The following is a 15,228-nucleotide window of genomic DNA, read 5'->3' on the forward strand; positions in this document are numbered from 1 at the left end:
TATCAAGGCCTGTTATTCCTTAGCTAAAAAGGAACCTCCTGTAGGGCTGAGGGCCCATTCCACTTGGGCCACAGCAGCGACCACTGCCCTGGGCTGGGGAGGTCCCCTTGTAGGACATCTGTCAGGCTGCACACGTTTGCCAAGCACTATTGACTGGACAGCCAAGTCCGGAGAGACGGCTTCTTTGGCTGTTCTGTTCTCCAGGACTTTCTGGTGTGATCTTGGTTCGCAGACCCACCACCGGTGTTGGTATTGCTGGGGTATCTATTCTAAGGTGAGGAATCTAACTAACATGTTTCTTTCAGATGAACAAGTTACTTACCTTCGGTAACGATATATCTGTAAGAAACATTAGTTCGTTAGATTCCTCACCTCCCCACCCATCCTCCCCGTTCTGCGAACCAATATCTAGGGTTGAGGTTATCCCTTTCAGGGCCTTAGAATTTTTTGGCACCAGTGTCGGTCTCTTGCATGGCTCTGCGTTCCTGGCACGGAAAGCTATGTACAAGAACTGACGTCAGCGCACGAGGGCTAAGTACTCCGACGAATCTTTCCGGATCCGGCCTGACGCCTGGGGATATTCTAAGGTGAGGAATCTAACTAAGTAATGTTTCTTACAGATATATCGTTACCGAAGGTAAGTAACTTGTTCCTCAAGCTCCCTACGGTGTTTCTCAGGACCTATCTCCTGACTGAGGTGATTCGTCCAGGGGCCTACTCCACGGAGCCGCTGCTGCCCTTTAATCACGCACTTACAGACGTCCTCTGGGCGCCTGGTCCTCGTCTCCCTCAGGTACTCCTGTGGATCGGAGTCTGGCAAGACAGCATCGCCCGGCCCTGGGCGGCCCCAGTTTCCTCAACATAATACCCGACGCCGGACAGTCTGGTTGTCCAGGCCTCTGCTTCACACAGCGCATTCCCTTCAGCGCCTCCGGAATGGTATATATATATATATATATATATATCTGGGAACAAGGTTTTACCTCTGCCACTTCGGGACTGCGGACAGTGCATACTGCATGCCTTTTGGCCTGCTATTCCCACTCTCTGGGACACTCTGGTGCTGCCTCAGTGTCCGATGGACACTCGGGCGGCCGAGGGAGGAGATGCGGCTACGTATACTATACGTGGTGGCCTTGATACCGCCGACTCCCTCGGCAGGGTAATTTAACTGTGGCGCTCAGCCGTTATGCCTGGCTCAGAGCCACTGGCTTCTCTGGGGATGTCCAGAATGCTTTGTTGGACATGCCCTTTGATGGCACGCGCCTCTTTGGTGACAATCCGGATGGCACGTTGGAACGTTTTAAGGACTCCCAGGCAACGGCCCAGTCCTTGGGCCATTCCACCACGCACTCTCCCTCGGGGTCTGCTTTTTGTTCCTTTCCTGGCAGGGACGAGGCGCCCAAACACGTTCCCTTCAAAGCCGCAGGCCTGCGCAGCAGCACTCTTGGCGCAGCCGCTGGACGAGGACCTGCAGGGGTGGGTCACGGGTCCAGTGGCCGGGTCAGTCCGCTGCCGCCCCTACCACAGCGGCCTCCAAACCTTCCTACTCCGGGGTTTTCGGGCCCACCAAACGCACGTGGGCGGCACGATTTGCCATCGCCTCCCCCACTGGCGCACCATCACTTCGGACAGTTGGGTTTTGCAGATAGTCTGAAGGGGCTTCTCCCTCCCATTCCGGACTGCCCCTCTGGCCGTGCCCCCTCCGCACCACATGTTGGGGGATCACTTGGCGCTTCTCCAGCAGGACGTTCCGGCCCTCTTGGTCAGAGGGGGCCGTTGAGCGCGTTCCGACACCAATAGTAGGTCATGGTTGTCATTCCCACTACTTCTTGATTCCAAAGAAGTACAAGGGTCTGCATCCTCTTTTAGGCCTCCAGTACGTCACTTACTTCCTTAGGAAGAAAAAGTTTAAAATGCTCCCGCTTTGTTCATCGTACTCCCTCTTGGCCTTACCAGCAGCCCTCGGGTGTTCACAGAAGTGATGGCGGTGGTAACAGCTCATCTGCGCATATCAGGGGTTTCAGTCTTCCCCTACCTAGACTACTGGCTGGTGACGGTGGGCTCGCCCCGAGCAGTCGTCTCACACCTCCAAACTACGGCCAACCTCCTGCATTCGCTGGGGTTCTCCATCCACATGCCGAAGTCACATCTGGCTCCCTCTCGAAGCTCCTCTTCATGGGAGCGGTTCTGGACACGGCGCGGTTTCGGGTTTATCTTCCCGAACAGCGCGTCCATGAGCGGCAGATCCCTCTTCCTTCCCCAACTGGAGCACACAGTGGTAACAGATGTCTCCCTCTGGGGATGGGGCGGCCACATGGGGGTGGCGGAGATCAGAGGCCTCTGGTCTCCGGTAGAGTCCGAGCTCCATATCAATCAGTTTGAGCTTACGGCGATCGTGCTTGCACTCAAACCATTCCTTCCCTCGGTCACGAGGACAATAGTGCAGGTGTTCTTGGACAGCACCACTGCCATGTGGTACTGCAACTAGCGAGGCGGGGTGGGGTCGTGGACCCTATGTCAGGAGGCTCTGCACCTCTGGACGTGACTGGACCGCCAAGGCATTTTACTGGTGGTTCAACATTTGGCAGGTTCTGTGCACACCGGGACGGACAAACTCAGCCGCCGGTGCATCGTGGATCACAAATGGCGTCTTCACTCGGAGGTGGCACAAGGTCTCTTTCAGCAATGGGGAAAACCTTGGTTAGATCTATTTGCCACCAAACAGAACGTACAATGTCAGCAGTTCTGTGCGTTGGAGTTTCCAAGGCAGCACTCGATCGGCGACGCTTATCGTCGCGAGTGGAGTTGCGATCAGTTGTACGCCTTTCCGTCTATACCACTTCTACCCAGAGTGCTGAAGATCAGATGCGACCGGGCCCAAGTTATTCTTTTGGACCTGGACTGGGCTCGAAGAGTTTGGTATCCCGAGCTAATCAGTATGAGCGTGGGTCCTCTGATCCGACTGCCTCTTCGGGAGGATCTTATGTCACAGCAACAGGGTACGGTCCTCCACCCGAACCTGTCCAGCCTCCACCTCCTTGCGTGGAGATTGAGCGGAACAGTTGATTCCTTTTGACTTGCCTCCTGAAGTTTGTAATGTGATTCTGGCAGCCAGTCTTCCCTCACCTAAACTGTATACGCCTGCCTGTGGAACAAATTTGTGGCATGATGCACAGCAAAAGCTGTGGACCCCCCTTTCTGCCCCTCTTTATGAGGTCCTATTGTTCCTTCTCTCTTTGGCCCAGCTGGGCTCTGCTCTGGGCACTGTTAAGGGCTACCTCTCTGTCCTTTCAGCCCTTTTTCAGGTGGTTTGTCCATAGATTTCTCAAAGGCATTACTCACCTTTTCCCTCCTATTCCTTTTGTGATGCCTCACTGGGACTTGAACCTGGTTCTCGCATACTTAATGTGTGCTCCCTTTGAGCCTTTTCATAACTGTCCTTTACGGTTATTGACTTTGACAACTGTCTTCCTGGTGGCTATCTCCTCCGCTTGGTGCGTGAGTGAACTCCAGGCTCTTTCATGCAAACCTCCTTTCCTGGCGGTTCATCCGGACAAGTTTGTGCTTCGGCCGCATCCCTCCTTTCTACCAAAAGTAGTCACAGCCTTTCATATGGGGTAAACTGTCACTCTGTCCAGTTTCTTTCCACCTCCGCACCCTTCCAGAGAGGAAGAGAGGTCCACCGTCTGGAACCAAAACGTGCGATTTCATTCTACCTCAACCGCACACAATCGTTCCAGGAAGATGACCTGCTCTTTGTTGGCTACGTGGGCGCCAAGAAAGGCTGGGCTGTGCACAAGCGGACTATCTCCCGCTGGGTTGTCCTGTGCATTAAAGTCTGTTACTCTCTGGCTAAAAAGGAACTGTGAGAAGTTGGCCTGGTATATGCTATCCACTAATTATAGTGGGCACTGTGTACCAGCCCAAACAACCCCTTATTGGTAATAGGTAGGCTTTCCTGTTTTCAGTTTCTATTTCTGGTAAATTCTGGTGGGGTTTTTTCAGTGTTTTCAATACCTTAAAAAACAGTTGTTATCAGTGGTTACACATTTTCGCGCCACTAAAAACAACAGAAAAAGAGGTTTTCTGGTGTTTATGGAACATTTTGCTTTTATTATTGGTTGCTTTCTGCACTGATAGAACATGGTATATAGACAGTGTACATATAGTGTATATGAGGTCCAAATAGATTTTTACAAATTAAACTTATTGTAGTACACCATACAATACTTCTTCAGTGAGTCTTTGGCCATGTGTGCTCGCTCTTTCCTTCCCATGTAAACTTCTGTGAAAAGGCCCTCTCAACATTGGCACTTGAGACGGGCAACACCAAAATGCCAGTACACAATTTCTTAACTCTGGCCGCTGACATAGCTTTCCATGCCAATACTGGTGCACTTGAAGATTGTGATTCTTAGGGCAGGTTCTGCAACATTTGCATTGAGCTGGGTGCTTATGCCCTCATAGTAATTGAAGCGGTCAAAAATGAAGCAGCACTTTAGAAACTACGGAGGAAATTCCCCTTTACTGAAGTGATCTAGAACTTAGAGTACCACAGTGAGGTTTCATTGACTTCAAATGCCATTGGTGGTGAAGGGACATTTCTATGTATCATTGCAAGCCATTTCTCATACATTGTAAGATAAATGTTCCTGATTTGGTCTTCAACATTGCTTATCTTACCAAGTGGCAAGCACTCTAACATGAAACATGTTGTAGTGCCAAAGTCACTAAAGGTGTCGCCCTGCCTACTCTCAAGGAGATGTTTCACATCTATCCAATTATGCTGAACACTTGGCAGACAAGGGTTTTTTCAGACTCTAGATTTTTTATTATGTTCCTGTTCCTGTAAAACTCTATTAATACAGTAGAGTGTACTTTTTTCACATCACTATCAATATGCGACCAAAGATCCTCACATTTCTTGCCTTTGGCATCATCATGCAGCACAAATTCTGTAAACGGTTGCCACATGGATAATATAGCATTCGTAGCCCCTTGGACTGAGAACCATCAGCTAAGGGACACAGTTGGGATGACTCTTTCTTTGATTTCACACAAAGCACAAAATGATAAATATTTGTGTTTTAGTTCCTGTGCATAAGAAAACAGTGCACCAGAATGGACTAAAAAGTCAATAGCATCCCTCATTAACTCTGAAGATTTTAAAGATGCTTTCAGCATACCATCTAACAAGTGACAAGGATCTCCTACAGGGAATCACTTCAGCTCGGGTATCAATTTTGACAGGTCATCACAAAACTTTTTCATATACGTAGCTAAATCACTGCAAATCCAAAAAATATCACTCTAATCTTTGTTGAGCTTGGAAAGAACCTTTTTTTCGGCAGAACTTTCCAAGTGACACTGTGTTTTATGTTTTCACCACTATCTCAGATGTTTGGTGATAGCGCTCTTTATACATATACTTGTCACTATACCTTGCATTGAATGTTTAAAGCCTGAGGTGTTGGCAATTCACCTACTATCAATACTGACCCACTAGAAACTGTGGGCTGATGTATCAAGGGTTTTTAACCATTCTCTGTGGGTAAATATGATGACACATATTAGGAAAGATTCTTATGAAACCAGCCATTTTACCTATCAGTGAAAGAATCAAACGCAGCCAAAATATCAAATATGATTTTGATATTTCCTTTTTCTCTACAGTTTATAAAATAATTAAACAAGACCTAAACCATGCTTCGAAACCCTGCCTCTTTAGAACAAAGACCACAAAACTGAAAAAAGCAAAAGGAAAAAGAAACAATATTTTAGTGGCATCCCTAAACAACAAAACTTAAGCAGAATAATGTTACCCCAGTCGTTCTTACTGCTAGCTTGTATAACAAAGTTACATTGTATTGACCCCTTCAGGAAGAAACACCAAATGACTCTTTCACTCTCTTTTTCCTTTCATTGAATGGCATTTAGTTTGTGGTTGTTCAGGTGTTTATTCAGTGTTTATATGTTTTCACTGGTGAGGGCTATTTCTCTTTCAGTGGGGTTTTATCAGTTATTATAGGTTTAAACCTAAAACCCCACAGCCTAGTAATAGGTTAAAGACAACCTTTATTGAAAGCTATCCTAGTGGTAGCTATGGAGAGCAGCCTTCAGGCTAAGTCCTGAAGGAATGTAAAGCAGCTTGTTTTACCAGTTTATAATCTCTTGAATGGCTAAATGAAAGACAACCACCAGGTATATATATAAATATATGTATTTATTTCTAAACACACCCTCCTAGTCTGTTTATGAGGCTAGACGTGAAACACGTGTTATACTTCAAATATGACAGTAAAATAGCACAAATACACGCCGGCCCGAGTGGCGAGCCAAACCATATACTAACACAGTTGTATAAGAACCACGACTTAATTAGACACAAGGCCTAGAGCCTGTAGAATCGCTGGGACCCCAAGGAACCACCCATGGTAGTGACACAGGGGACCCATGGGTGCCATGTGCAGTGTGAGGACACAGCCGCGAGCTCCCGTTAGCTTCTATGGGGAAAGCCGCAGTTGGATTTTTAAAAATTAGGGACACTTAGAAATGAGTCAGGACCAAACCCTTTGGGACTTATGAAGTTCTAGGGCCAACACCCATGGGAGCACCGGAGTACTGGTGTTACCTCACCCAGGGAAGCTGGGTGCATAGGTGTCAAATGGTGTCTGGTCACGTCGTTGTTTTCAATGGGAGCCAGCGAATAAGTGCTGCTGCCGTGAAGATGCGAAGTGTCTGAAGAGATCCAAGCCTGGATCGAAGTCGAGAAGAACCTGAAAGCAGAGGGGACAGAGTCTGGGTCACTTGCCAGTGACCAGGAGGATGATAGACGCATGCCCGCCGATGTCGGGTGTTTTCAGGTGAAGAAGGTGAAGCTTGACTCGTCAGCCAGGAGGCGTCGAGGACGACCAGGAGCTGGATTCGAGCTGTCACACGAAGGATGCCGAGTGCTGCAGCGTCGGTGCCCGGATTGGACACAACAAGCCTTGGCAACAGCAACCCATGTAGAAAGAGAAGAAATGCTTCGGTGCAGACCAGCAAGGTCTGAGGGACTCACCACTTGGTTGGGAGTTCGGGCAAGTCTGGAGCACCCAGGGAAGCCCAAGGAAAATCAAGTTACCTCCTCAGGGACCCACCAGTCGACGGACCAGGGATCGCGAAGGGACCTTGAGAGGAAACAGAAAATGGTGGCTCACGGGTCACTCAGGGTGACAAGGCCAACAATCTTCGGTGGATTCTCTGCTCGAGGTGGGGGCTACAAGTAACCCCAAGCACGACTTCAAGAGACGTCGAAGACAATGCACTTGCAAAAGTGCACGGTGACCAGGAGTTCCGGTTCCACACTACTCACGAGGGCTGCGGGTCTCAGCTTTGCTGGGGACTCGGGTCGGCCTCTGAGATGTCTGGAAATCCTCTTCCTGGGCTGCAAATACTTCGGAGTCCGGTGGGAGCTTCGGAAATGCACACCGGTAAAATGCTTCGTTGGTGCCTGCCAAGCAGGGGAGTCACTCCTTGACCCCAAGGGAGATTTCTTCAGTCCTCTAGTCTTGAGTAGAGCGTCGAAGTTCCAGGATTCAGCTTCAGAGTTTCTTCCAGGGATATCTAACGTTCTGGTTACAGAGGTTCCTTACTTATACCTAAGGAAGGGGTTGGACTAGCTCTAGGGACCCACCTATGGGAGGGTTTGGAAAGAGGGGTGGCTACACCCATTTCTTTTGTCCAGTTTCACACCAGAGCAGGGGCTGGAAGTCCCTGAACCGGTTTGAGCTGGACTATGCACAGGGACACCAAATGTGTCCCCAGTGCAGGACTTCAAAGCACTCAGAGAGTGCTCCCACCCAGCCCCAATACACATAAGCATGTCTAGGAGGTGGTTATACCTCCCTGTGACAGGAAACCTATTGTCCAGGCCTCTTCTGCCGGAGTTTCGGTAAGCAGCAGGAGGCCACACCCGTGTCTGTGGCTGCAGCATCCATTTTGTGATGCCAGGGCTCTATTAGATTTCTACCGGGTATACCAGTACTACCATGTCGCTTCCTCTAGAAGGGCGGGATCATATCCTCACATCAAGAACTGATGTGGGGGGTATGATTCCAAGGTGTTTGACACCAAACACGACATCTTTCCGTGCAGTCAGTCCACAGTTAGCATTAACCATTTTAGATATAATGCACTTAAGAGTATATGGTCAGGCTGCACCACTGACAGCCCCGGAGAAGAGATTCCGAAGGCTGCAGAGGGGCTCAGCTCATGCCTGAGCACTGTCTCACATATAACCAAGCACCCTGCCTTTAGGATTGATAAGGCCTGCCATAGGGGTGACTGATAGGTTACTATGTGCAGTGATAGGTGAGGTATAGTGAACCTATACCTCAGTAAGGGGTGCATGCACCACCTTACCCAGGCTGCAGTAGCAGAACTGTGGTGTCATTTTGGAGGGCTTTCCAGGGGAGGCACAATACATGCTTCAGCCCCTGGTAGGCCTTTGGGGTACCTATGCCCTGGGTACATAGTATACCATATACTAGGGACTCACAAGGGTACCCAGAATCCAATCTGGAGTGTACCTAAAGTACATGCAATCATTTTAGAGAGGAAGCAGTTAGGCTGGGGTCCTGAATAGCAGGGCCCCAGACAGACTAAAGTCGAAAAACAGTGAAACACCAGCAAAAAGTGGGGGTAACCATAAGAGGCAGATCCTACTCTCATACAGGAACCTCCGGTAAAGCTGCGCGCACATTCTACCTGTGTGACGGCAGCTGCTACTGCATTGGGATGCGGTGTCCCTCTGCAGGACATTTGTCAGGCAGCCACGTGGGCCTCACTGCATACTTTCACTAAGTACTATTGCCTTGACAGTCCAGTCCGGAGAGACTGCTTCTTTGGCCGTTCGGTTCTCCGTGACTTTCTGGTGTAATCTCACTTCGCAGACCCACCACTGGGGTTGGTATTGCTTGGGTATGTTTTCTAAGGTAAGGAATCTATCACTAACGTGTCTCTTTCAGATGCACAAGTTGCTTACTTGTGTAACGATATATCTGTAAGAGACTTTAGTTAGTGATAGATTCCTTACCGCCCGCCCATCCTCCCCGTTCTGCGAACTGTTCTCTAGGGTTCAGGTCATCCCTTTCAGGGCCCTAGTTCTATTGCACCAGTAGTCGGTCTCTGGCATGGCTCTGCGTTCCTGGCGCGAAAAAGTCGTGTATAGAACTGACGTCAGCGCGCGTTGGTGTGTCTAAGTAGCTCCGACTACGTCACCGCCGGTGGCTACGACGCCAGCGACGTACGTGGAGCCACACGACAACGCCTACCGACGGGCAGGGGTAATGCTGATGAAAAACTTTCCAGATCCAGTCTGACGCTGAGGATATTCTAAGGTAAGGAATCTATCACTAACTAATGTCTCTTACAGATATATCGTTACATAAGTAAGTAACTTGTGCTTATAAGCACTGTTTGGCTTCAGTCCATCATCTCCTACTTCATTTTGGCTTATGAAGAAAAACAAAAACCAAGTACTTCAGTGAATAATAATTTTATTCAATGCTTCAGTATTAATTTGGAATTTTTGGGGGGAAATATGCATTCTATTCTGCAATTGAACAGGTACACCAAATATATTTATTTCATGATGTGAGGTGTTCAGTTTGTGAAACTGAAAATCAAATGGTGAGTTTTGTTGCACAATCTTTCATATGTATCACCTAGAACTTTGTGTGTATGGTCTTAACTACGGTGGTCCACGGCACATGCCAGTTGCATATTTTTATCACTAAAGTGGTGATTTGAGCTGCACATTAAAAGGCTTTTTTTTCCTGTTTTTAGTTGTTGTAGAAAAGCAAACTTCAGAGCCTTCCAGTGTAATTCTCACTTGTGGAGGTGGAAGTGGCATTGTGCAGAGTACAGCTGTGCTTATCATGAAACAAGAAAAGGCCAATTTGGAGAGAGAGTTGGTTCAACAGAAAAAGAAATACGAACGTCTTTTAAGGTAAAGCAATTTGTAAGACTAAAATGCATGATTACGCTGTTTTAGTGAGATTTCCTGCAAGGGCCACATCTATGAATACAGCTTTCATGCTATGTGCACATTTTTATATTTAAAAGTGTTATTGCGCATCACCAAGTTTCAACAGAGGCCCTTAAACACGCTTGATCATGAGCATAGAGACCAGAAGTATTGTGGATATGGAGTCCCCCCTGACCCCATGTTCTTCTCAAGTTAGAATAGGGACTATTTGTCACCTTTGATATTTTTTAGGTCTCGCCTGACCCAGCGCATGCGCTGGTCTGGCGAGACTTATTGAGAGGGCTCCAAAAAGTGCTACCAGGCCAGCCTAGAGCTACAGTGCGCGGGCGCGCACCGCGCTTGGTCGCGATTACTTTCACTTTCGCTGCCCCACGGCCGCTTTGATGTTTGATCGCGATCACTTTCGCGGCCGCTTGGCATAGCCAATAGGTCTCGCTTTTGGGACCTTTTAAGTATTTAGTTATGCAACTGCTGCATGGCTAAACACTTATAAGGTCCCAAAGGCGAGACCTATTGGCCATGCCAATGCTTGTTTCTTGTGCATCATGAAACGGCAAACAACTTGAGGGGCTTCAGGTCTAGCAGCAGACGCTAAGATTGCAGCAGCTTTGTGACTTTTACTCTGTGACTTTTACAACCTTTCATTATTGTTCATTCCTAACAGATACATGAAGAAAGATTGTGGCTGCAAGTGTATCAGCCAGACTGCTCCCATACTTGGGGCATGAACCATCCTGCAAAAAATGACCAAAGAACACAAAGATTTTCTAGAGAAATTAATAGGTGGGGTGACATATAGAGAAGGATGTGCAGGAGGAAAGCAAAAACAGAAGACCGCAGAGAAAAAATTTGAATGGGAAGCAGTAGAAAGGAATGGAAGGCAGCAGGGGAAGATAAAGGGAGGGAAGAAAGGTAACAAGAAGGTGTAAAGGCTGTGGTAAAAGGGCTTGATGGACAATGCAAGTAAGCTGAGTTCTGGTAGAGACTTCTAACTACAAAATCCTCAGGCATCAGTCTAAATCGGGAAAAACTTTGAAGTAGTACCTGCATGCCGGGAAGTGGCACTTGCAGCGCCACACCGACTTTGTCTGCGCAGGATGTGACTTGTGTAAGCCTATTCTAGGCACCACCTATGCACGCTATCAGTTCCTCTCTTTCCACGCCTACAGATGTGGACCCGAGCTCCCCTGTCATCTCTAAGACTGCTTCTCCTCAAAGTTTTGAGGTTTTCTTGTCAAATTCTACCCTGTGTGCGAGGGCCATGTCCCCAATCTGAAAGAAACATGTAGTGATATATTCCTTACCTTAGAATTACCCCCAGGTGTCAGACTGGAACCGGAAAGTTTTCGTCAGCAGTACCCCTGCGTGTCGGAAGGTGGCGTCATGCGGCTCCGCGTCCGTCGTTGGCATCGTGGTCGCCGAGATGATGTTGTAGCAGATACTTAGACGCCGCCCTGGTGCGCTGATGTCCATTCTTTCTTTTTCCGCACCAGCAAGCGTAGATCCGGAGAGAGTAGTACCCCAAGTCATTTTTTTACTGTCTTTTGAGGCTTTTGGTCTCTGTTTTTTCGAGTTGATTGACTCGTGGTGTCGTAGGGATGCCTGCTTTGAAGTCTTGCGGGGACTGTCATCTAATTATGGCGGTGACGGACCAGCACCGCGTGTGTCTCTGCCTGGGGCACGACCATGACCCCAAGTCGTGCCCCGACTGCTTGGCCTGGTGACGAAAACTTTGCGGGAGCGGTCCCGAAATGTTAGAATCCGGGTTCTCTGGTTGGCACAGGTAGGTACTTGTGACAAGCAGGGAACCTTTCCTCTAGTCAGGGTAAGGGGTTACACTCCTAAAATAACCCCTGCTCACCCTCTAGGTAGCTTGGCGCGAGCAGACAAGGCTTATCTCAGAGCGTGATAGGTTAAGCATTTGTGAACACATACAGTAACCAAGTGACAACACTACAAATGGACACCACACAGGTTTTATATTAAAAATAAGGATTCTTTATATAGAGTTACCACAAGACCATTAAACTACAAAAATACACAATACTGTTACTTTAGATGGTAGAAGTTTGCTTAGTTCTCTTAAGTTCTTAAATGCGACACTTTAAGTCAATGTACCTTAGATGCGACACGCAGGGCAACGAAAGTGTTGCAACGATGCTGATGCGATGAAGTTTTTGGTGCAAGAAATAAAGACGTGAAGATCTTCCAGATGAGTTACGCTTCTCCGATGTTACGAGAAGACTCGACGTGTCAGCTGCAGCGGCGTCACCCTTTACGCGATGCGACAACAGCGGCCTTGGCAGCGGCACTCTTCTCCTATGTATGCGAGACGCTTCCGCTCGATGCGATGTTGCAGTGGCGACACACCTTTACGCGATGCGACGACAGCAGCTCCGACGGCGGCACGCTTCTCCGTGGATGCGATTCGCTTTTCTTGATGCGGTGCAATGCGACAGCTACGATGGCTGCGATAGCGACACGCTTCTTCCTCGATGCGAGACTCCTCTCTTGATGCGGTGCGATGCGTCAGCTACGATGGCTGCGATGGCGACACGCTTCTTCGGCGTTGCGAGACACTTCCGGAATGATGCGAGACGCTTCCGCTCGATGCGATGCTGCTGCGGCGACACACTTTTTACGAGATGCGACGACAGCAGCTCCGACGGCGGCACGCTTCTCCTGCTTGAGTCGCGCTTCCAGCTTCTTGCGACACGCAGTCCCTCAGAAGGTCCAACAACAGCAGCAGGCACTTCTAAAGGACTTTGGGGAGCTGGGGGGTGAAGTCTGTTGTTCCTGAGACTTTAGCAGGAGGCAAGCTCTATTCCAAGCCCTTGGAGATCTGTTTAAGCACAAGTTGAAATAAAGTCTTTGTAGTCTTTCTCCTCTCCTTCAGCAGCAAGGCAACCACTGCAGGCCAATCCTCCAGGTCAGGGACAGTACTCCTCCTTACAGCTTTCCCGGTTCCTTCTCCTCAGGCAGAGGTTCTTCTTGTCGAGCAGGATCTAATTTCTTGGGAGCAGGGTCCCAATACTTATACCCCTAATTCCTTTGTTCCTCTGGGGTAGAGGGGCCTTTGCCCAGTCCAAACCAGTTCTTGAGCACTTTGTTGACATGACTCTGCCTTTCTATTCAGGGTGCAGGGCAGAGACATCAGCCGCTCCACAGGAGGTAGAGCCAGCATTGTGGTGGCAGAGCACAGCCCTATTCAGAGTCCAGGTGCACTCCTCCCACCCATCTGGATGTCAATCTCTCTATTCACCACCAGGCTACCTAGCCCTACCCCTCTGGGTTTCCCCAGCCCGGTCACTCACACAAACCAGACAGGCAGATACACATTGTAGGAGAGTAGGGTCTGCTATCCTATGGGCACCCCAAATTTTTGCTTTTTGCTTCACTGGTTTTTTGACATATTGAGGCTGTGGGCCTGCCAATCAGACCCCCAGCCTGCTGTTCTCTCTACTAAATTAAAACTATGCACCCTAGGTGCATAACCAATTGGAAGTGGATCACCCTGTCAGCCCCTGTACCAGTGTACACTAGGTACCCAGGGCATTGGTGTACCCAAGGCCTGCCAGGGGCTGAAGCATGTATTATGCCACCCCAGGCTTGGCCTAACAATTTGACACAACTGGCTGATCACTCAGCTGGGGTAAGTTGGTGTAATCACCTCTTACTTAGGTGTAGTATACCTATACCTAACCTTAAATGGGACACCTGGTAACCTATAAGTCACTCCTATGGCAGGCCTTAACAATCCTGAAGGCAGAGTGCTTGGTTCCATGTGAGATGGTGCTCTGGCATGAGCTGAGCCTGTCTGCAGTGGTCGGAACAACTTCCTTCTACTGTTTCCAGATATCGTCATACCATATACTCTTAAGTGCATTATGAACCTCGCGGTTAAATGCTAACTTTGGTTTGGCTTTATCAAAACATGTCGAGTAAGGTGTCATACGAATTGGAATACTAACCCCTCGCCAATTCTGGCGACGGGGTTAGCATTCCACCCTTCTAGAGGGACACGACATGTACAGTACCTGAAACCCGGGTAAAATCAGACATAGCCTCAGCTCCACAAAATGGACGCTGCCACCACAGACACAAGTCTGCCCTCCTGCTGCTGGGAGTCCTTCCAGCTTGGGAGGTGTGGACAAAGGGTTTCCTGCCTGGGGAGGTGCATGCACCACCCCAGACAGGATTTTGTGTATTGGTCAGGTAGGGCTTGAAAGAAACCAGACATGCCTGTGGCTCACAAGGAGCCTCGGTGCATATGCCAGTTCAAACCGGTCCTGGGGCACACCAGTCCCGGGCCTGGGGCGAGCTGGACAAAGGATTGGGGGTGTAACCACCCCCCTTCCTGGTCCCACCCATAGGGAGGGACCTAGCAGGTAGTCCGGCCCCTAGAATCCGCTTAAAGGTAGGAGCTGTGTCCTAAGACTTCAGACATCCTGGAATCAACTTGAAACTAAGAAGAAGACGGGAACTTCGACATTCTGCTGCACAGAAGACTGAAGGAAATCTCCCCTGTGGTCAGGGAGTGACCACCTTGCTAACGCAAGCACCATCCAGCGAATCAACGTCTGCTTTGCCGCCGCCTCCCGCCGGAGCCCGAGCCCAGAGACTGACAAGACCTGGACCTCCAGACCTCTCACCGCCCGATCCACAGTCCCTGAAAAGAGGAGACCCGTGGAGGCACCGAGACACGTGGAGCCAGCCATCTTGAAACGACCACGACAAGCTGACAAGTGCAACAACCGAGGCTCCCTCCAAGTTGTGCTTTGGGATCTGAGAAGCCCAACCCTCGAGCAGCATCTGCACCAAAGGTGAGCCCTCCAGCATCTCCACGATCTGCGTGGGGCCCTTCTGCATTTTGCCACTCGACGCGCCTAACCGGTTGCTGGCCCGCTGGCTAGTAGCCATCTTGGCGACGAACTTTACGAAATACACCGCTGGTCTGGTTGCTCCAGACTGGCCCTTGCTCCCCTCCAAAGGAGCAGTCCTTCTGACCTTGCTGGTCAGAACCATCAGCTTATTTCATCTCCTACAACAATTGCTTTTGCCAAGGCTTGTTTGCTTCGATCAAGTCGCCGACACCGCCGACAGCGAGAGCCTGCGTGGGACAGCTCGTGAACCGACTCCTGGATGTCGTCAACCTCCAGGGACCACGTGGCTGCAGAGACAAGCTACACCTTTCT

General features: G+C 49.3%; 1 protein-coding gene across 2 annotated transcripts in view; it reads left to right on the forward strand.

Moving 5' to 3' along the window:
- The window catches only part of CENPE (centromere protein E), a 1,911,253-nt gene that overhangs the window by 1,776,931 nt on the left and 119,094 nt on the right, over nucleotides 1-15,228 (forward strand). For both annotated transcript variants that reach the window (XM_085641421.1, XM_085641422.1), the window contains one exon: nucleotides 9,832-9,994. In XM_085641421.1, coding sequence (XP_085497547.1) covers nucleotides 9,832-9,994 — 163 coding nt within the window. The remainder of the gene's footprint in view (nucleotides 1-9,831; nucleotides 9,995-15,228) is intronic.

The sequence above is a fragment of the Triturus cristatus genome, chromosome 2_2 (genome assembly GCF_964204655.1).
Source record: "Triturus cristatus chromosome 2_2, aTriCri1.1, whole genome shotgun sequence".
Lineage (NCBI taxonomy): Eukaryota > Metazoa > Chordata > Amphibia > Caudata > Salamandridae > Triturus > Triturus cristatus.